General features: G+C 37.7%; 1 protein-coding gene across 24 annotated transcripts in view; it reads right to left on the bottom strand.

Moving 5' to 3' along the window:
* Window positions 1–22,823, bottom strand: part of SVIL (supervillin) — a 256,175-nt gene that overhangs the window by 34,652 nt on the left and 198,700 nt on the right. For 13 of the 24 annotated variants that reach the window (XM_052001683.1, XM_052001684.1, XM_052001687.1 and 10 more), the window contains 11 exons: window positions 21,504–21,551; window positions 20,725–20,802; window positions 14,653–14,803; window positions 10,679–10,768; window positions 10,500–10,586; window positions 9,985–10,159; window positions 8,678–8,850; window positions 5,264–5,419; window positions 2,814–2,950; window positions 2,177–2,324; window positions 1,882–2,027 (listed from right to left, as the gene is read on the bottom strand). In XM_052001683.1, coding sequence (XP_051857643.1) covers window positions 1,882–2,027; window positions 2,177–2,324; window positions 2,814–2,950; window positions 5,264–5,419; window positions 8,678–8,850; window positions 9,985–10,159; window positions 10,500–10,586; window positions 10,679–10,768; window positions 14,653–14,803; window positions 20,725–20,802; window positions 21,504–21,551 — 1,389 coding nt within the window. The remainder of the gene's footprint in view (window positions 1–1,881; window positions 2,028–2,176; window positions 2,325–2,813; window positions 2,951–5,263; window positions 5,420–8,677; window positions 8,851–9,984; window positions 10,160–10,499; window positions 10,587–10,678; window positions 10,769–14,652; window positions 14,804–20,724; window positions 20,803–21,503; window positions 21,552–22,823) is intronic. The other 11 variants (XM_052001681.1, XM_052001691.1, XM_052001692.1 and 8 more) reach the window with 7 other exon arrangements.

The following is a 22,823-nucleotide window of genomic DNA, read 5'->3' as shown; positions in this document are numbered from 1 at the left end:
AGAAGATTCTGTTGACCCCTTCAGAAGACTCACTCATTCAGAGCTAAACCAATCATTTTCATTGTGTGATGAGACATAGTCTGGATGAACAGTCTAAACAAAACCTAACTATTGAGAGCTGCTGTTGTGGGGCTAAGCTTATTCCCTCCAATGCACCCTATGTTTTCTTCTGACTCATCCCTTTACTCTCTCCTCCCACATTTACAAGTCATCTTCTCTTTTTTCAACCCCTATTTGACTTCACTTTGTTGCATCATGCTGATGGATGCTTATGTATTTTTACCTTTTATCAGTTTATTTGTATTATTCTTTTTTCCTACTAGATAGGTCAGGAACCAGATCTTAATTTATCTTTGGATTTAGTAGAAATGTTAGTTTGATGAACGAATAATGTATAAGTGAGTGAATGAATGAAAGAAATAACATGTGAATTGATATCTCTGTTCTATAGACTCATCCTATAGGCTCCCCTCCCTTCTGACATTACATACCCTCTTTCATTTTCAACAGTCTAAAATTTGCTCTTTATCATACTCTGTTCAAGTTACATCTCCTCTTGGACACTATCCCTGACTACTATAAATCACACTGAGTATTCCGTTCTTTAAGTCCTGAAGGTATCTGTATAATCAGGTCCCAATTAGTGTGAATAATGAATCCCATGAAGTGATTACATGCATTTGGATTTGTACTATTGGAAATCATAATTTTTACAAAATATGGTCCTTCTTCTGGTCCAGTGGAAATATGCAGTGTGAATCTGAATAATATGACCACTTCATAGGATTCATTATTTGCATTAATTGAGAGCTTGCTACATCCTCTCCATATTAACTGGCTTATCTCATTTCTTAGCTCTAACTTATCTAACTTCTGTATTTCTTCACTATATTTAAGCTTCTTGAGGGAAGGGACTGTGTTTTCTCTAATAGATATCTGTTGATATGAAGGGGAAAAAAAGAGGAAAGTTGATAAATCAATTGGTCATGTGCATATACACACCTGCACATATATGTATATAAACAGGAGAGGCACTATGTCATAGTACATTGAAAGCTGGCCCTGAAGTCAGGAAGAACTTGATTCAAGATGTGTCTCTGTCTGGTATCAGCTATATGATCACTGGCAGATCATTTAAACTGTTGCCCCAGGCAACAGTGTGAGATTAGAAGTTACAAATAGTTAGCCTTATATAGCACTTGAAGGTTTATAAAAGGCATTCCATATGTTGATCCTCATAGCAACCTTATGGCACAACTGCTGTCATTAACACCATTTTAAAATCAAGGAAACTGAAGCAGAAATAGGTTAAAATAACTTGCCCAAGGTCACACAGCTAAGCTGGTAAAACAGAATTCAAGGTTTTCCTCATTCCAAGCACAACACTCTAATCAACTATGCTACCTGCATTAGTGGACATTGTTTCAATATTAAGTTTTCTACACTGATGAATGACCAGTGTGACTGCTATCTCCCCAATAAATACATACATATAAAAATAAATATATATAATAAAATATGTTAATAAAATGTATATGTGTATATATTAGTGCATGTATATGTATGTGTGTGTATATATGCACATATGATATGTTTTCTGCCATTTTCTATTGAATAAATATACTTTAGAAAATATTATATAAGCTGATAGCTAAACCAAGGAGCTAAGCTGACACATAATAAAGTCTTAGCTGAGTCAGAAAAGGAAAACTACTTCTCTTCTACTTCTCTACAAAATAATATTCTTGGTTTCCTCTGCATTGGGTTGACATGGAAATGGTTGTTAGAATCTAGAGGAAAACAATTCTTTAAGAAGTTTAAACATCATTTTACAAGCTGCTGATCTGGCCTATACAGATGGCCCGGTATTACTCCCTGTACCTCTTTTGGCTGCAGAAGAGAACATTTTGGTATTTTGCCCCAGTAGTAGTCATCAGGAACAAGTTTATCTTCCACTAAGCGATAAACACAATTAGTTTCTGTGATGGCAGTTTCATACAATTCATCTTCTTCTGGATTTCCGGCAGCTTTAGAAGGAGAACACATCATTGAATGGTAAATTTCAAATAAGAGTTATTTCAAAGAGAAGTTTGGGAGGATTACTGGGTGGCAGAAGGGGGAGGAGGAGAGAAGGGATTCCAGTCTGGTTAGAGTCTAAAATAGAATTAACACTTACACTGGTAACTTGTCTGGCCACCCAGGAGTTTCCAGAAGTCTTTTGCTGCATGGGTATGCGTATTTATTCCTTCTTCTATGGTCTGAATATAAGTAGCTCTACAGCCGAGTTCTCTCCTCGTCTGAATTAGAGTTGCAAGCTCTGATGCCTAAGAGATTAACATAATTATCCTGATAGAATAGGTCATTCCTATGGGTAATTGTACACACTGAGATCAGACCAAAGGCGAGCGTGTGAAAGGGCAATCTTGAGAGCAGAGAGGCCCTAAGAATGTTGGTCATTTAAAGCTATTTTCACTCAACACAACAAAAACTGGGGGGGTAGGGGGGAAGTACCAGGTGTCCCAATTCTTTGGCTTGATAGACATGCGTATTTCTCTTTTACACTGGAGTAAAGAGGAAACCCTACAATTCAGAATCCTACCTTTGGCATGAATGTGGAACATTTTTCGGAGGATGTCCTATTTATCTTATAACATTCCAGCTTTCATGCCTCATGGAAAGGATTCAGGGAAACAGAACTTATCAAGCCTTTACTGACTTAATGGGCCACTTTGTATCCTGGAAGCATTCTAATGATCCTACAAGGGCCAGACAATTCTACCTATATAAAAGAGATGCTTTGTTAGGATACTAACCTTAGCTTTCTCGATGACATTTGCAAATTCTCCTACCCACAAGAAGCAGTAATGGGGAGTTAACAGGAGAAAGCAATCGCCGCCATTCAACGATGAAGCTCGTGGCTCCACTAATCTTGTCTGCACATTTCTTCTTCCTAAACATGAATTCAAAGTTCACTGTGCCTTCATAAAACAATATATCTTTGCAATGAAAGCATTCCTGATTATAAACATTCTTAGTTTTTTCATTGCCCATTAGTCATTGCCTCCCCCTACTCTCTACTAGAGGAGTGGAAACATGATTATATTAAAATGGTAGCAAGGTAGAATTGCAGTTACACTACATTATGTTCACCTGCGCCTACTCTATCATATGCTCATTTTTATGAATATCAGCATTTCTCTTCTGGAACACTGACAGGAACATCGTTTATGGGACAGTGCCATTTTCAATGGAGGTACCAGCCTGGCAGAGAAAGCCTCCGACTGTCTTCTCCATTAAGCCTTTTGCTTCCTTTCTTTTGCAATTCTTTTAGTTGCCCCTCCATCACCACCTTTCCTTCAAGAAAACAAGCACAAAGTCTCTTCTCTTTCAGGCACGATGTAGCATATGCTATCAGCAGTTAAGGGAATTATTTTAAGAAGGGGTCTGAGATGCACCGAACATAGAATCCCACAGTCTCCTGCTCAGAAGTGAATGTTTCTCTCAACTGTGAAGTTTCTCAGGAAGTGCTACTAAAGTATCAACTTCAGCAAGAAAGTAATTTCAAATCTCACCTCCTGAGCACAGTTAGTGTTTTGGCAAGAGTCAGGAGCTGCCTTCTCCAGGAAGCCCAACTTCTTAATCAGCGATAAAACTGATCCCTTCTCAAATTTCTCAAAGCACCTTGAACTTCTTCTTTTTAATTTTGCCTTGAATTATGGTTATGTGAGTAACTGCTTAAAGTTATAGTGAATGGATGTCTTACCCCTCTTTTTACTTTGTAATATCCTCAAGAGGAAGGACTGTTGAGATTTTTCTTCTAATTTCAAATATCTTGTATACAATAGGTTTTAAATAAATACTTGTTTGATCATTTTAAAAATGATCAAATCTTAATTTTAAAAATGGCAAAAATGATGCTAATAATTGTAGGAGCATGAACTAAGGAACAAAAGTCCCCTACCAAGAGCTGTCATCATGTCAGTTAGGCAAACCAAGGTGATGGTAATTGGGAAGAAAACAGAACCATTGTGGATAACAACAATAATAAGAGTATAATATATTTTTCACATATAATATGTCATATTTATCATTTATCACAAATATATAAGCTCTATCATATTTAATAAAGGTGATCACTAACTATCTGCCTATTTCTAGTGGCTAAAATTTTATGCTTTCTGGCTTGCAAAATGCTCTCTCTAAGATTATAGGAGATGATTTGGTGTTAACATGGAAAGAGGTCTGGACTTGGGGCCAAGAAGATCTGAATTTGAATTTTCACACTTAAAAGATACTTTTGAGTATCCTGGGCAAGTTGCATACCCCTTTCCAACTGAATTTTCTTATCTATAAAATGGGATTAATACTAGCACCTATCTTACATTATTATTCTGAGGAATAAATGAAGATGACAATAACAATAGCTAATATTGACATCCCAGTTTAAGTTTTACAAAGTGCTTTATGTGCAATCTCATTTGATTCTCATCTTAGGAGACAAAGGATTGTCTCAACCTCATTTTATAAACTGAAAGATGACTTGTCTGGAGTCACATAGCTACCGAGAATCATGGGGATAATTTAGACTCTAAGTGAGTCCCTCCATCCACAGCGTCAGCTGCTTCATGAAATAACCATTCTAGATCCCTTTGGAACCCTTGAAGTCTTATAAAAATGTCAGACATTAACTTCTTCCTCTTATCTTTTCCCTGTGTCAAACTGGGACAAAAAAAAAAAAAACACAAAACCTAGACAAATCTTTGTGAGTCATTGGATAAACAAATATGCAAAGTGCCTCACTTTATATTAGGTATGAGGTTCTTCAATAGAGAGCATTTTTTCCCCATTATTTCCCTACTTCTTAACATAATATTCTAAGAAGACTTTAAAAATTGCAATCCTACTGACAGAAATACCCTTAAGATACGCCTCAGATTCCACAGCAACTATCAACGTTTTCTTTGCTATTGATAGTAGAACACTTTGATCCTTTCTTTCTGTATTCCACCATTTTACTATAATGACTAATACTTCCTATCCCCTTGCTGTGCCTTTCTCCAGATACTGGAACAGCTATTTGATGAGAAGATCCATCTAAGTCTCTCTGGAAATTCAATCAATACTTGCTGACCTGGATGACAGTTCCTGCCTTGTTGCAGATGAGAAGTAACTTCCTGAGGGCAGGCAAAGATCTGTAATACGTAGGAAGACTGACTATACAATTATCTTTCCAGGCTCACCATAGATACCTAGGTCCACCTACCTTTAATTTGTAGCAACATAAGTTTCTTGTAGGGCACAGCACTATTGTTGGAGTTTTGTTCTGTTAGGTTGACACTCCGTAGATTGACGCTGCTGAAATTTTCTTTACTAGCTAAACCGGCGAGGGCGACTTCTGAGAAATTTGAGTTGGCAGACACTGGAGATGGAACATTAAAGAGGACAAAATGAAGCAAGGTTGGTGGTGGGTAGGTGGGGACGGGGCCATTTACATTTTAAAATCAAGTTAACATTTAGAAATGGTTCCCATTTAAGTCACTGCTTTTTTCTTTGAGTGTTGTCTCTGAAAAGCTGCCATCTCCATTTGATGGACTCTCTATTCTGATGTTCGACTATTAAGTTAAGAACTAAATAAGGTTATGAAAGCCTATGCTGCTGGTTGACAAGCATAACACTTCACCGTGTACGGCCAAAATCGAGTGCCGTTATTGGCCAATCACTACAACATAAAGTGGAGAGGGGCTAAAACTAATCTGCTCCAATTTCCCTGAAAGCTGTCATAACCATTGCTAATGGCTTTTAGATGTTGGAACAACATCTACAGGAAAGCTGTTGAATCTTTTTCACTGGAAGGCTTTTTTAATAGGAATTGTATCGGACAGTTTATTTGTGCTCTTTCCCAGAGGCAAAAGGATAGAATGATTTACCTTTTGAGGTCCTTTGTAATCAGACCCGAAATTTTAGTTTATAAGATGCTGAATTTTCTAGTGGAAACCAACACATTTACATGCCAGATATCACAGAGCAAGGGCTTATTTTAATCTTTTTTTTTTCCCCTTAAAGTACAGAATGGGTGCCAAGAATGCCTTGATTTCCCAACTCAGCATTAGTGAGAATGACTTTTCCAATGTGTAATTCAGAAAAATACTTCCCTGGGATTCATGTCTAAAATTGAGGGAATATAGTAGTACTTGGCAAACAATCTATAGCACAAGCAGTTTTGAAATTGGCTTTCTATGCAGTTTAAAGAGAAATCTCAGCTCTTTCACCTAACAATTTATTCTATGAAAAGCTTCATAAAATCAGGCATGTGAGCTTCAGAAAAATACATATACATCAAGAACACAAGCATGATGGGATGTGATCACCTCATTCTCTCCACCTGGACTGCCCATCCCACACCCCACCTAGCAAACTTTCTCTAACCTTTAAGAACTAGCTCAAGTCCCACCTTACTGAGCATTATAGCTAGGAACAATCTTCTAAATTCTGAAGCCAAATATTTCTTTTTTTTTTTCCAAATATTTCTTATGTCAATTATTTTGTATTTTGATTTGAGGAAGAAATAATGTATTTTCATACTTATTTCTTTTATCTCCATGAATATAATCTATTTATAATCAGGAATAATTTCTTACCAAGTCTTAGCGCACCTACCAAAGTACCTTGCGTACAGTAAATAGTTGGTTGTTTTGTGATTTTTTTTTTGGTGGCAAACTTAAGTTCCAAGCTGGTCTCCCTGCCTTGCTCCCTTGGCAAGCTTATACCTATTTCATCCTTGCCTTATTATCAGTTAATATGTACTTACAGAATGCAAACTCCTAATCATAACAATGCTAAGAAAAGGCTATGCATATGTTCAGATGGCCAATAGATATATATATATAAGAAAAGCTAACCCATATTATCCTTCTTCTATTCCCAGATGGTCAATAGATGACAATTGTATTCTATATAAGAAAAATCCTTTTATCCATTTATCAAATAACTAAGGCTATTAACTACAATAACCTGTTTCTCAAAAAGAAGCAGAAGTTGCATTTTGGTCTAAAGAGACCCTCCTCGATCATTATACACTTCGACAACGATATTGTATGAGGACATATTTTGATGGAAGTGGATTTCTTTGACAAAGAGACCTAACTGAGTTTCAATTGATAAATGACGGATAAAAGCAGCTATACCCAAAGAAAGAACACTGGGAAACGAATGTGAACTATCTGCATTTTTGTTTTTCTTCCCGGGTTATTTATACCTTCTGAATCCAATTCTCCCTATGCAACAAGAGAACTGTTCGGTTCTGCAAACATATATTGTATCTAGGATATACTGCAACATATCCAACATATAAAGGACTGCTTGCCATCTAGGGGAGGGGGTGGAGGGAGGGAGGGGAAAAAAATTGGAACAGAAATGAGTGCAAGGGATAATGTTATAAAAAAAAAAATTACCCTGGCATGGATTCTGTCAATATAAAGTAATTATTAAATAAAAATTAAAAAAAATAAAATTAAATTAAATTTAATAAAATAAAGAGACCCTCCTCCTTACTAAAAGTTAGCTTCTCCACTTATGTGTTCAATTCCACCCCCTTCAGTCTTTTCTGACTGTTTCTACCCAATGTTCATTTCCTTTCTGCATCACCTATTTCTCCTTCGCTACTTATTTTCTGCTTTGCAGCAAGTGCTTTTCTCTTTTATCCTAAAAATTCCTTCCCTTGAGATCCTGTCACTATAAATAGTAATTGACACTACTTTGAATTCATCACCATCTTCTTTAATTCTTCAAAATCTTACTTTCAGATCCACTATTCTATTCAAACAATTCTCATATTCAAACATCTTTGGCTGCTTTATTGGTATAGTTAATAGCATTTTTTTTCCTCTTTCTTCATCCTCTTTAATCTCATGACAACAACACTAAACAATCACATTTCTCCAGCTACTCCCTCTGCTTTTGGCCTTTTCTGTTCTGTCCTTCCTTTGCTAAGTACCATAATTCAGCCCTAAACTTTTCTCATTGCCAATTTAATAAAACATTCTTCAGTGGTCTCCAGTCAATCCCATCTATGTTCGGCCTTCATAGACTTACAAAAGACATTTTCCTAATGTACCACCATGATCACTCTTTTGAAAAACCTTGGCCCCCATTACCTATTCCTGACCCCGATATTCAGGGCCATCTACTACTTAGTTCCACCTAAATGGAACTACTTCTTACTTCTCTCTTACTATTCCCCTATCTCTAACTGATTTGCTTTATGGCCAAATTGTACCACTCCCTGCTTACTCTTAACTTTCAGTCTACCTTCTTGCCACCTAGCTGCTAAAACCTCTTCTTTTAATTAAAACCCAGCTTGGTCAATCAAAGTGGTCAATCACTTCCTTGTTAAAGTATATTCTCTCACCCTAGTACAAAATGCCCTATTCCACCTTGAGTTTCTTATTCTACTTCACCTGGCCATCTTTTGCTCCTATCACATTTTACTTCATACCACATGGATTCGTGTATCTTTCACATCCCCTTCTAATAGATCATAAGCTGTACATCAGTTTTGAGCCATATTGTGCCATTTTTTCCCACCTCTGTAACTCCATCATGTAATGGGGTACCTTAAAAATGGAAATTTAAGGAATGATTGTCACATTAAATTAAACAATGTCAGTCAGCTACTTACTTTTTTCAACTTTCATCCGTTTTGACTCCATGAAAGCAACATTTAATCTCTGTTCAGTATATTCTTGAAGAATATCTTCTCTTGCTGCCAGCATTTTCAAGGGATTTCTTGAAGATTGAACCCTGCGCATAGGTCTAACAGCACGTTTGTGCTCTGCCACAGAAGATGTCAGCCTAAGAAGCAAAGGAGATGGAGTTATTTTGTTCGCAAACTACTATCACCCTCAATTTTTAATCAGGAAAACAATCTATTGAGGGTTACTGGCTTTCTAAGTGGTATGTCTCTACTCTTTTGCTTCCTATCTTTCTTTTATAATTCCTACAATTTGGCTATTTTCCTGGAGCCATTCTATGAAGTAGTAGGATTATGGAATCATAAGTCTAAGCTACCAACCAATATAGGAAAACCTTCCCTGTCAATCTTGATAACTAGTTCTTCATGTTCTGCTTGAATACAGCTGGTGAAAAGGAAAATACAATCTCATGAAGCAGTCATGAAGCAGAAGTTACTGTTGAACAAATTGGAATGAATATCCTACTATCTTCAATGGGAATGATATTACTTCTTATGCTTAGCAGTCTGGGTTCTGATAGCTTGAGATTTATTTTAGATCTAGAACTACAAGACTCTAGCTCATAATTGAATAAAGAATTCTTTAAGGATTTCTAATTACTTGATTTAGATCTGGCTTTATGAAATTCACTTTTTTTTTCTCCGACAAATAGAGACAGCATAGACTAGTGGGTAAATGGGTAGTGTTAGAAAGGCTTTGATCATATCCTGCCTCAGACCCATATTGACTGTGTGACTCTGAGAAAATCTCAAAATCCCTGGTTTTGAGGCTGTAGGTTATAGGCAAATTGCATTGGTAATGGGAATATCCATACTGGGAGTTCCTATCACTGATGAAATCACAGCATACAATATATCTACTGAAGATACCTTCAGAAAACTGTTTATTCCCAACCCAATCTGGAAATAAACAAAAAAGATCCCACAACTGTGTGAATAATACTAGAAAAGAACTCCTTCTTCTGTTGATTGGTGCCAAGGAATGGGACTAATCTCCCTGGCTATCCTAAATTAGGGAATATAAGACTTTCTTTTTGGTGTGTAGTTTTGTTTTGCCCATGCTATTATCACATTCCAAGAAATGCAAAGCAGTGTTACTAGAAGACCCTATTCTACTTAAAAGATTATCTTCTGATATGGTTATTTAAAATTTTTCATCCAGGGGAAAAAATGGAAGGGGCAAGAATATGAAGAAGGGAGAAAGAGGAGGAAGAGACAGAAAGAATGAAACTCACTTGGGAGCATAAGGATCAAAAATTGCATCAAAATCCTCATCCAACTCTACTCTTCCTAGAGGCACAGAATCCACGCTGCGGTAAAATTTGGAAAAGGTCTCATAGTCATCCAGTTTCATCACCTCTTTCACAGTTTTTCCAGTAACAGTGAGAATGGTTTCTTGCATACCACCGACTAAAAAGGCAAGAGTGGAAGTGGAGTTTATAAAGAGTAAAAGAATCAGCATATTGTTGGTTTAAAATTTTAAAGACTTTTTCCCCCTAAGGTAAAGAAAAAAATGGATATACGATACCAACAACTAGCATTTATAGAGTAGGAAGGCACTGTGCTAACCACTTTGATATTATTATCTCACTTGGTCCTCACAGCAATTCTGAGAGGTAGGCAGTGGTTAAATGTCTTGTTTAAGGTCACACAGCTAGATCTGAAGTTTACTTGCATCCCCTGAAACCTCAGATGGGGCTAGGTATGGGAGTAAAAGCTAAGGGCTTCCCACTGAGCCTCTGTTACTCACCTTTGTTATTCAGTCTCCCCAGAAATGATTCTAACCTATCTAGCTTCAGATCCGACTCTAACTGCATATCGGGTTTGGCTTCTATATCTGAGAAAGGAAGAAGAAGGCACAGGTAAAGAAAATACTCTCTGGCTGGCATTTTCATTAAAAAAAAAAATCAGCAAATTTTGGTTCCTTACCTTCAAGGGGTTTGGAGATCGGTGTAGTGCCCTTCATTCGATTGCTAAAGGGGGAGCTTACTGGAGTTATGGCAGTAGGTGATGCTAAACCTAGTAAACAAGCAAATATCATTTTAATTTGATTAGCTTGATTCTTAGGAACTTATATGCATCAGTGACCTAATGGCCTGAGGCTGGATTGGAAGTCAGGTCCTCTGGACTATCCATTGTTCAGAAAGCAGCAGTGTGTATGAGGAAAAGAGTGCTGGATTTGAAAGCAGGAGACCTTATTTGTATCCTGGCTCTGGCACCGATTCCCTGGGTTAGCTTGGGCATATCACTGAACTGTGAAGAACAAGGGGGTTAGTTCAATGATCGCTCAAGTCTTTTCTATCTATGTCTCCAACATACAAGTTGGCTTTTCCTCAGCACAGACATGACAACATATAGAGAAAGACTAGTAGTGCATGCATAGGGAATAGACTTTCAAGAACTTCAAGGGTCATAAAGATTCATGGCCAAAATAAATACAATTTAAATAGTTAAATAAAGGGCTATATTGATAGAGCTCATCTGCAAATGTAGCACTGTTTATTCTTCATAATTGGCACTTACTTTTAAGATATTTAAAAACAGTCAACAGCCCTTCAAATGATTTCTAGTTCTTTATTGGAATGAAACCTACCATCAACTGCTATCATTTTATCCCTCCCTGACAATCCTGAGAGACCATTCCACAATTCAACTGATGTAAAGATGATGTATGTTTAAAGGTTTTGTTTATCCTCTCATGAAAGCATTTCTTCACATATAAATATGTTCATCTGATATAGTCAATAAAAATCTAAAACAATACAAACCTTTCCCAAGTTCTAAGAAATGCAAAGTACTTAGTTTACTGGGGAAAAAAAAGCTTTCTGGAAGGACAGGAAGGACCAGGAGTCTTTAGAACTCTAAACACTTGTCATATCCTGTAGTTAAATCTCTATGCCCCACGAGGAGGAAGTTTAGAAGATGATCAAAAGTGTTAATTAACGGAGAGATCATTAGCTTTGCAAATTGATAGAGAGGGTTGAATTGAAAAGCAGATTTCCAAAGGAGCTGAGAAATCTGTTCATTCTGAACTTGTATGGGATGAGAGAAAGTAAATCTAAACTGCTGATCTACCTCCCCCTACTGTCCAACTCACAGGGAAGCAGCTAGAAGGCACCAGCTGGTGGGTGTAGCCTGCTTTTCCAGCTGGAGATAAGGATTTTGTAGACCAAAGGATAAAGATTAAAATTGTAGGATTTTTTTTTAAAGAGAACAATAGCACAGATTAATGTCTTTAAACATCCCCTGCCTCCCCTCCCCACACACATACTGTCTAACTTGTAGCATTTCCACACATTGCCTTATTTTATAGACATCTTTATTTTTACAAATTCTGGTTATACCTCCTCTCCCCTGCCCACTCTGTGTAAAGACTTTGGTCCCTATTTTACTGAGAAGATGTCTCCTCCCCGGTGAATAATGACTGATGGTTGCTGTACCTGCCCATTCATATCTGACCTACCTTCACTACACAATAAGCCTCTTAAGTGTCTTATTTATATCTTCTCTAGTGCTTCTAACACCTTATTACTTATGGTCAGTGCCAAAAAAATGAGTGGAAACTTTCTACTCTCATACTTCAAAACCTTCCCTCTTCTATACCTTATTTTTTTCCTATTACATCATCTATACTTCCTTCCTGTCTGATAGGAAGAGAGAACTCTTCTTCTAGCCCAAATGACCCTCTTTTCATTTGTTCCCAACTCACCCCTTTCAGTTCCCACAAGAGGGGCTTTATCAATAATCCCTTTGTTTTCTTGTAAAGTCAGTCTCTTCTTCACTAACCATTCACTAGTTGCTTCCCTTTCATTTACAAATATCCTTAGGTCTCTCCTAACCTAACTTTCTCTTAACTCTAGCACTTTCTTAAACTACTGTACCATTTTTTTCTCCTCTTATTGACTGTTACTTTTCAAAAAAGAGTAGTCTATATTCATTGCCAGTTCTTCCTCACTACCATCTTAGCGACGATCTTTTGCAATATAATTTAACACTTTAATGAAATTGCTTCTTGACCTCTTTTTCTTCAAACACACTTTCTAAATACCTGATTCTCTTCTTTTGAATGCTTCTCCTTTGTCTCCTATGCTAACTCCACTTATTTAGACCCCTAAATATTTCTATAGCTGACTGTTATCCCTATACATTGTTTTGATAATATCAATTTACTCCCAATGATTGTATCCAACAATTCTATGCAAATTATACAAATACATACACATATTATCTATCTATCTATCTATCTATCTATCTATCTATCTATCTATCTATCTAAATATAAACACCAACTCCATCTATTGTGCTGAGGACCACATTTCTAATTATTTACTGGATTTCTCCTTACCTGGAGAGCCTGCTGGCAATCTCAAACTCAACGTGTCCAGGCCTGAATTCATTATCCTCTTCACAAAACACAGTATTCCTTTTCATTTTTCTGTTTTTTAGAAGTAGTATCATCTATCTCAGAAGCCATCCAGGTTCAAACCTCAATGGTCTTTGAACCCTTATATTCTACTGATGCTTCACAATTTGACTAAATAGCCATCAATTCCAACTTTATAAAATCTCTGTCGTTAATAAGTATTAATTGTATCCCAACATTTATTTTTACCTTCTGAATCCAATTCTCCCTGTGCAACAAGAGAACTGTTCAGTTCTGCAAACATATATTGATTCTAGGATATACTGCAACATATTTAACATGTATAGGACTGCTTGCCATCTAGGGGAGGGGGTGGAGGGAGGAAGGGGAAAAATTGGAACAGAAGCAAGTGCAAGGGATAATGTTGTAAAAAAAAATTACCCTGGCATGGATTCTGTCAATAAAAAGTTATTATAAAATAAAAAAAAATTGTATCCCAACACTTAGCAGAGTGCCTCCCACATCATAAGCACTTAATAAATGTTTATTGCACTGAGTATTTCTAGTTCTCATTTCCAATCTGTTGCCACAATAGTTAGGCTCTCATCATCTGTAGAGAAAGGGGGAGGGAATCAGCATTCATTAAGCACCCACTATATGCAAGGCATTATGCTAAGTACTCGCCATTATTTTATTTGCCCTTATCAAGACTTTTTCATGAACAGCTATAATCTGTCTCTCTTTCAATTCTTCCTACAAACTGTTGTTAAATTAGTTTCCCATGATCACATGACATATCTACTAAAACAAAAACCCTCCAAGTGATGCTCATTGCTTACCAAATACAATCCAAATGGCTTTACCTGCAAAATTGCAACAGTTTTTCTCACCACCTAGCAGATTTCCCTCCCTCACATACCATAAATTCTAGCCAAATGGGACTATTCCTAGTTCTCTGAATATTTTCTCCATTTCTGAAAATTCTGATGTATGTGCCATAGTGACCTCCTTCAGAGAAAGAGGAAGGTAACAGGGAACACTGAAGGTGAAACATTTCTCTGTACTGCTATGCTGTTCAGAGAAGCTGGTTCTATCATTTATTTAGAAATAGAGCATGAATAATCAGTACATCACAGTTACTAAATATAAGCAAATGTAGAAATAATCCACACATCCCACAAATGCACACAGTATCCATGCTCAAGAGTAAGCATATATTTATTAGAAACATAGCAAGACGATCCATGATCTGACGGATATCTTGCCAAACAATGAAGGGCCATGGTAAAGATCTTGATCGAATCTGAAATTGTGGAATATAGCACTGTTTCTAAACGGGCATCTTTTTTTCCCCTTTTCTTTAGAGGGACTTAATTCCATCTCCTGTGTTGATTCCAAAGCTAATTAAACTTTCTTTCAGAACTGGTTTTCAGGAGCCAATTCACTGATACAATCTAGACTACATTTATGTAGCTTTAGTTATGGGAAGTGGAAAAAAAGAATTTATTTGAAGGAACAAAGGGCTTCCTTCCCCACTGACCTTTCTTTACCATCCTGCCAGCAACGGTAAATTGGGTGGAATCATTGGCTGCTCCTTTTCCTCTGGTCTTCCAGGCTTCTTCTCTTACAGTAATAAGATGTTTCCTCTCTTCAATTGTCATTTGGCTTTCATGACTTTCTGCCATCCTCTGCTTAAGAGTTGGAAGAGGAAAAAGAAGAAGAGGAAAAGGAAGAAAAATGAGTGCCCATACCAGCCCATAGAGTTATCTCTCTCTAAAGCCATTCCCAACAAGGATATACATCTGGATATGGGGTTAGATTATGGAACTTGAACACTAGTAAAAGTGCAATGTCCAATTAAACCTTTGCTCTGCTTCTTACAGCTTTCTTCTAATTCTATTAGATTAGCTTTATCAAAGAGGTCCTAGGATATTCAATGGATCTGCAATCTCACTGTGGAGGATTCTTGATTCCCATGATGAAAGATCACAACCTAACTCTGATCCAAAATGGAAGGGGCCACTTTTATGATGTCTTCATGCTGCTTGGGCTATACACTGGTTGGTCCTCAGTCTTGACTGATTTAAGGCTGGTTCATGTATGAAGAAGTGTATCACAGAATCGAATTCATGATCTCATGTTACTCTTAGCAACTTTGTAAGTTTAGATACTGAAGATTTTTTTTAACCATCCTAACCTAATCTAACCTAACCACACCTAACCTAACCTAACCAAACCTAACCTGGTTAAGTTTGGCATTAATTTACTCCATCCCAGGATAGGGGATGGATAAGATTAGACTTTGGATTCCATTACTATAGAGAACTCCCTGGTGAACAAACTCCTAACAATGCAGGCTGGCACTGTCTCTGCAACAACAGTTACCTAGAGGATTATTGAGCTTTTTCCACTCATGACCTCTTTTTATTGAGCTTTTTCCACTCATGACTTCTTTTCACCTGAGAAATTTCTACATGATCTCAGATATATAAAATAGGTATACAAATCAAACAAATACTGATAAAAAGTCATAATTTCACAAACCCCACATTCAGTTACATGACTCCATGTTGGGTTGCATCCCACATTTTTAGAAGCTTTAACCTAAAGCAGTTAAATAGTAAGTGATCTGTTCAGGTTAATACTGCCAGTATGTGTAAGGGCAGAACTTGAACCCAGATTTTTTGGTTTATTTAAGGCAGCTTGGCTGCCACACTGACTTCTCAGCATCATTTAGAAAGAATTCAAAGCATCAATACTCTCTAAATTACAAAAAGTCCAAATTTTAAAACTCTGTAAGTTAATTGTTTGGAATTAGTGAAACATTTTCCCACATAAATAATATCCCAATGGCAATTAGGATCCTTGGTCAGCCCACAAAATCCTTTTTATCTAAATATATCAGGGAAGGAACATGTTTTCCCCCCCAGCTCCTAAGTAGTCCCAGCAGCAAGAAAAAGGGCTGTTCTAGTTCAGAGTTACATGGTCTTATGGCCTGGGCAATGGACCTGGCTAGGTAGGGACTAAAGAACCCAGCTTTTAGGATGAGGGCTCTGGGCACAGAAAGAGGGTAAGGGACTCTAGGATCAGGAGTGAAGAGTGAAGGGGGAAAAGGGTGTGGATAGAAAGACAAGCAATGATGAAGGGAAGTGATAAGGGTTGGTGTGGAGGAGAATCCAGGACATGAACTATAGGGATAGTAAAGGATTCCAGAAATGGGAAAGAGGGAGATGGGAAGCATCAGGGGAAGACTTGAGACTCTCCCTCTGTCTCTTTCAGTTCCAGCGTTCATGGAGAAAAGCTAATTAATTAGGGTACCAAGTATGGGATGTGCTCTCTTTTTGCCCCTATGCCTTTAAATGGGGGTAGGGTATACATGGGTAAGAAAAAAAGGTGGCTCAGGGTGACTGTCCACAAATGACCTTTGTCATTTTGGTGGAAAGATGAGTTGGCAAGAATGGCACTGAGACAAAATGAGACATGGAGACTTGGTAGTAGAGTTGATGGGACAGAAGAAGCCGAAACCCCCTAAGCAGTAATACAGTTCTGAAGGAAGTCATTCATATTTAAAAGTTATTGGATAAATTAGATGTATCCAAGTCTGGGTCTAGGACAGCTAAATGACTCAGTAGATAGAGCACCAGCCGGAATCACGAATATCTGAGTTCAAACCTGGCTCAGACACTTCCCAGCTGTGAGACTCTGGGCAAGCCACTTAACCTTGTCTGCCATAAGCCACTGGACAAGGAAGGAAATTGCAAAACTCTTTAGTATTTTTGCCAAGAAATCTCCATTGAGTCTGCCGCATGGGGTCACAGACTCAGACAAGACCAAACAAATTCTAGCTCTGCCCATCCCCAATTGAATCTCTATTCTTTGTCCTGCCGATACTTTTCCTGAGCCTAGCTTCCAGGCTTTCCATTCAGGAGCAGTTTTGTCTAGAACAGGTTCCTTGGAGGACCAAGTGCTACAGGAGATAGAATGTTGGACTTGCAAATCTTCCAAACCTGCCCCTGACACTTACTAGCTATGTGACGGTCATTTTCCATCTTTTAGCCTCAGTTGTCTCATCTGTAAAAAAGCATGACCCTCCCAGGGTTACTGGAAGATTAAATGAGATAAGATATAGAAAGTACTTTGCAAACCAGAAAGCAGTGTTTAAATGATGACTATGATTGTTGTTTTTGTTATTTTGGAGGTATTATAGTTTGCCTTTTTCTTTCAGCCATTATGAAAATGCTCCCAGTTTTTTACTCCTTTTATGTCTCATTTTTCTTTGGATGACAGGCAAATCCAAGAGTAATACTCAGTACTGAGTCAAATAATTAGAATGCCTTGGAGTCACACAATGAAAAGAAGGGGAAATTCAGTGACTAGTGGGATGCCTATGGTCCTTTTCCTTCCTAATATACCACCCTGCTGAGTCAAGCTAATTTTCCCAAATTAACTGAACAGGAAATGGAATTGAAATTTCTGGATGTGTATTTCATGAAACACAAAAGAACAACGGGACTGAAAGGTGGGGCAGAAGTTGTGTTTTTATTTTTTTAAGAGAAAGGCATTGTCTGCCGATTTTTCTAAGTCTACAGGAAAAGGGTGACTTGAGGAAGGTCCACCTAAGGTCAAGAATTTGGAATATCCCAACTCTTCTAACCTATAAATCTGCCTTTTACCACTTCCTTCTACCCACTCCCATTTTGAGCATTCCATCTAAAAGCATAACAATATGATATATCAGCCAGACATTCTTCATATGCTGGGAGAGTCTTGGCAATTCTGATAAGAGTCCAAATTTTGCCTTGCTACCCATTACAAGTGAATGGATCCCTTTTATTTCAAAACTACCCAGGATCTGTATACTCTGAAACATGGGACACCCTAGACACAATGCAGGAGAATCATCTTAGGGGATGGTGATGGCAATGGTGTGGGCAGTTTGAAAATATACATCTAAGTTTGTAGTAAGTTAAAAAAAAAAGAGGTCTTTTCTAACTGACTTTTAGGGATTCAACTTAAAATCAGGAAAAATTCAGATTCCTCTATCCCATTAACCCCACTACCAATGTCTAAAGTTCATCTCAAAAGGTCGAGATATTTATTCTTTTTTGTTATGTAAAGAGTTATATTAATGAGTATCATGTCTCCCAAGTCCTAAGTGGGATGGTTATTGTGATTGACTAAGAAAAATGACATCTATGGAGGCACAAATGTCCCTTTCTGGAGCAGGTGGCTTTTCCCAGAGTTCTTCCATATGGACATGTCCGAGGATATGTAGGTCAAAAGTGAACACCATATGATATTTAAATATCCTGACTGTAAAGAAAATCCAGAATTTTTAGGAATATCAGGTCTGGCAGGGAACTGATCCATTTTAAGAGGGAAAAGTGTTTTTTTTTCCCCTCAAGTAACCAGTTAAAATTAACTTTTGGAACACATTAAGATGATTTTTTTCATTATTTTGCTACTTTCTAACCTATGATTTTATCCACATGAAGCATTTCTGCTAAGGAAATGCCCTTTTCAAATCCAGAGTTGATGTGTTTCTCAGGTTTTAGAGAACTTTTGAAAAATATTACGGGCTAAGTGATTTACTCATGGTCACATAGCGAGTTTGTATCATCTTCCTGACTTCAAAACCAATTATCTATTCATTATGCATCCCTTATGTTGTTTATTATTATTTTGTTACCATCTGTTTTTCACCTGGAACTGTGATCTCTTTCATCCATGTGGGAAGAATTCCTCAGTCCACTAGGTCAACATTTCAAATATTCCTCTGGTAGTTTGTAAGCTCCTTGAGGGCAAGAATTGTCTAGTTTTTGTCTTTGCCTTCCAAAACTGAGGACAGTTTCTAATATGTAGTGGTTGTTTAACAAATATTTATTGAATTAAATTGGGCAAATTTCTTTCTAGGAGAAAGTTTCAGGCCATACACGCCTAAAAAGCATTCTTCTAGAAATATAAAAACCTTGACAGTTTCCCCAAAATGCTTTAGCAAAAATCAATTGAATAACTTATCCACCAGCATAAAGTGCCATGTATTTTTTTTTTGGGGGGGGCGGGCAATCCCAAATCTATTATTATATTAGCATAGGGCCTTTCCTATGAAGATGCTCCTACCAATGCAGATTTGGAATTGCTATGTGTTTATAGGTTTAGGGGATTATATGGGGCACACAGAGTAAATGATTTACTCAAGTCACATAATTGGTATGTATTTCAGGCAGTACTTGAATCCAGGACCTGTGCCTCCAGGTCTACCTATTGCCTTCCCTTCAAGTTCACAGGGAATGAATACAACCTATTGTTGCATCTATCTAAGTAGACACAACAGTATGATGAACCTCAAAGCAAATATAATTTGTGTTTTTTATAAACTATGAGCATCTATGATAGAAAAAAATGTGGGGGAGTTCACGAACATCTTGGGGTATAGACAGCAAATATGGAATACTCTTTACAATGCTCTTGCTTAGCACTATATGCACTAGAAACTATGTGTTTTCTTCTTCGAGGTTCACAATGATGTTTTCTTAATAAGCTAATATTACCATAGAAAAGAAAGTGAGCTTTGTGTTCCTCTTGCACAAATTGACAATATACAATTCAAATGGGTTTCATTAAGATGACATATGTGAACAAAGTGTTTTGTAAATTTAAAGCACTATATGTTTATTATTATTAACAATAATAATAATTGGGTAAATTGTTAAGGAAAATAAGAAATTCTTTATGAGGGAAAATTTTGTTTTGAAATTCCTGACATAGTCAAATTGGAATAGGTTTTATGACAAGTATATTATCCTCACAGAAGCCATAAGAAATTGTTTTTCCAGACAATTTTTTTTAAGTTGGGTAATTTGAAGTTTTTTTTAAACTTAATTTGCCTCTTTGATATTCAAACTGGACTTTTACATATGATTTTATCTTCTATCTTTCAAGGATGACACTTCTAAAAAACCAGAGGATCTCTGTCCCTCAGTTAGTACTATTGACTTCAATGGAATGGCAACAAAAACCAAAAGTAAAAGAAAATGTGGGGCAGAGAATAAGGAAAGGAAATAGTTCACTAAGTTCCTGTTCGGAAAGTCATGTAAAAAAACTGAAGAGGAAACACAATGGGAAGAAATAGTACCAGATCTATATGTGTCACAGAGTTTATCTTTTAAAAGCCCTCATCATTCATCCAAAAGTTCTATAATTTCTGCTTTTAGGACAGAACTTTTGACTTAATGAAACTATTTCTTGGACCATGAATTTGTTCTTAGTAAGCGGTTAATTCCCTGCTGTATTAAACAATCTAAGGCCCTATTGGTGGGGCACAATGGCTTTTACTTAATCTAAAAAGCCAAGTGATTAAATTGGGGGGGGGGGAGAAACCTAATAAAAAGTTCAGTTCATACAAGTTATATTACCATCCTGTTGAAAGTTTTAGAAGTAAATGGAGGCCAGAATACACCAGCAGAACTCTCACCCAAAATATCTGTAGAGCAGATCTCAAGAAAGAACAAACAACAAAGGAGAATCAGTTCTCCAAATAAAAGAAAAAGAGCTTTCCTACTGGTCAGAAATTGCAATGAGATTTGTTGAGTGCGTGTCAGTTTTTCCTCACCTGATTAATGGGTACAAAAGACTGGTATTTATGGACAGCAGGCATAGCAGGAAAATAAGTAGAAGCGTATACAGGTTCCTATAGAGCAAAGCAAGAGGATTAGAGGTGAAAAAAGAAAAGAAGCAAAGGAAGAAAATCAGTAATTTTCTATCAGGAAGTTAATTTACTCATTGCAATTCCCATCCTCTTTCCAGGAAAGAGTTCTTCATCTTTAGGGAGAGAAAAAAAGAAACTGCTAAAATAATTCCACACAAGCAGCCCAAATTTACCTGAGTGAGTATGTATAGTGATTAAGTGAGTTAAAGTCACTAATATTGCAATTTAATCATACAGTCAAATGACAGAGAAAGAAAGAAAAAAAAAAAAAGACTGGCATTGAACTGTGTAAGATGTTGAAAGTAGAACTATCTTGCTCTGAAGGAAGGGTTAGCAAAGACTGGCTCCTTATCACCACTGCTCTGGGGCTGGAAGGGACCTCCAGAGCCAATGAACTGAGCTTCTCATTTGATAGATCAGGAATCTGAAGATGAGGTCATGTGACTTGCCAGCCGTTTCATTGATAATGAGCCATCAGAAGGAGGATTTGAACCAAGAGCAGTTGCTTAGTGGAGGCAACTAATCCTGCTTCCACCCTCCAGGGAAGCAGCCCTCCTCCAAGCATCAGCCCCAAACAGGAAAGGATTTGAAAGGGAAAAAACGAAAGCACAGGATGTGAAAGGGAAATGGGGGACCTTTTGGCTAAAGCCTACAATTAACACCTCGGTTAGAGTTAGGCTTACCCAAAGCAGATTAGAAATGGCATTATCATCTGTAAATCCTCCTTCTTCCTACAGGTTAAAACAAATGGGAAACATTGCAGAGGGTTGGAAAAGAATAGTTCAGTTAGAGCATTGCATTCATTCTCTTCAAATCTCCAGTGCCTGGGGTCAATTAGCAATGTGCACATGCAAGTACACAGCAGGGTGGCTGGAACAAAGATTTGCAAAGGCTAGTCCCCCAAGAGTACTCTACCATTTTAATTAGAGGTCAACCACCCACCATTCTCCTCTCCTCCTCCCTTTGCTTCTCTCCTGTCTCTGTCTCCATTCCCTTCTCTCCTTTCTTCTCCTGATTTTATCTCCTCCTCCTTCTCTTTCTCAGTTCCATGTATGTCTCATCCTTCTCCCCTTTCTTTCCTTCTTCTTCTCTTCTCCACTTTGTCTTCTCCCTTCCCTCTCTCCCCCTCTTTTTCCCTTCCTCCCTTTTTAGGCCTTCTCCTATCCCTCCACCTCCACTGCTCTAAGCCATCTTACACGTACCACCCTCAGAACGATTCGGAATCTCAGGGACAGTGGGCAATCCCAGCATGAACACAACAGATGTGCTGTCCTGTCCTTGAATTTATAGGCGCTTGCTGTGGGAATGTCATGGTGCTCAGCTTGATTCACTCTCCTAATGGCATTGCAGCACAGCTGGGGATCAGACACTAATCTGGGACTCGTAAGTGGGTTCGGGTTTTTAATGGCAAACCCTGTTAAGGGCTGATGCATTTGGTGACCGTCTTAACTAGAAAGAATGTGAGTCACTCGATATGCTCAATATGCATGAAAGCAAACCAACTCATGCTTTCATGCAGAATAAGCAAACGCCGGGAGAGGAACTTAAAGGCTGGCGTGTGGTTCAAGGAAGCAGCAAATCCAGTAGCCACAGGCAGGCGGCTGGGAAGTTGCTGATGGCAGACATCCCTTCTTTCTCGTCGTCTCACTGACCAGTCTGAAGGAAATCCTAGGGCCAGAGCTCATGCACCGAGGCACCGAATGTAGCACAGCATGTACCAAACTGACAGACTCAACAGCATCCCTCTGTGACTACTTTGGGGAGCTAAGAGGCTATTCTAGCAAAAAAAAAAATCAAATGCTTCCAATTTTTGGCATATCTCTAAACAATAAAAAAAAAAGAAAGAAAGAAGCCCAGAGTGTTATTCCAAGGGAATGCTATTAAGACAGCTGGACAAATGATTAGTCGTGTCCTTAAGCCCCAAATCCTCAATCCTACATTTAAAAAATGAAATTGGAAAGCAAACAGCTACCACCACATTACACATTCTCTTCAAAGTGATA

Source organism: Antechinus flavipes, chromosome 5, assembly GCF_016432865.1.
Source record: "Antechinus flavipes isolate AdamAnt ecotype Samford, QLD, Australia chromosome 5, AdamAnt_v2, whole genome shotgun sequence".
Classification (NCBI taxonomy): Eukaryota; Metazoa; Chordata; class Mammalia; order Dasyuromorphia; family Dasyuridae; genus Antechinus; species Antechinus flavipes.
This window is presented reverse-complemented; position numbering and strand designations above follow the sequence as displayed.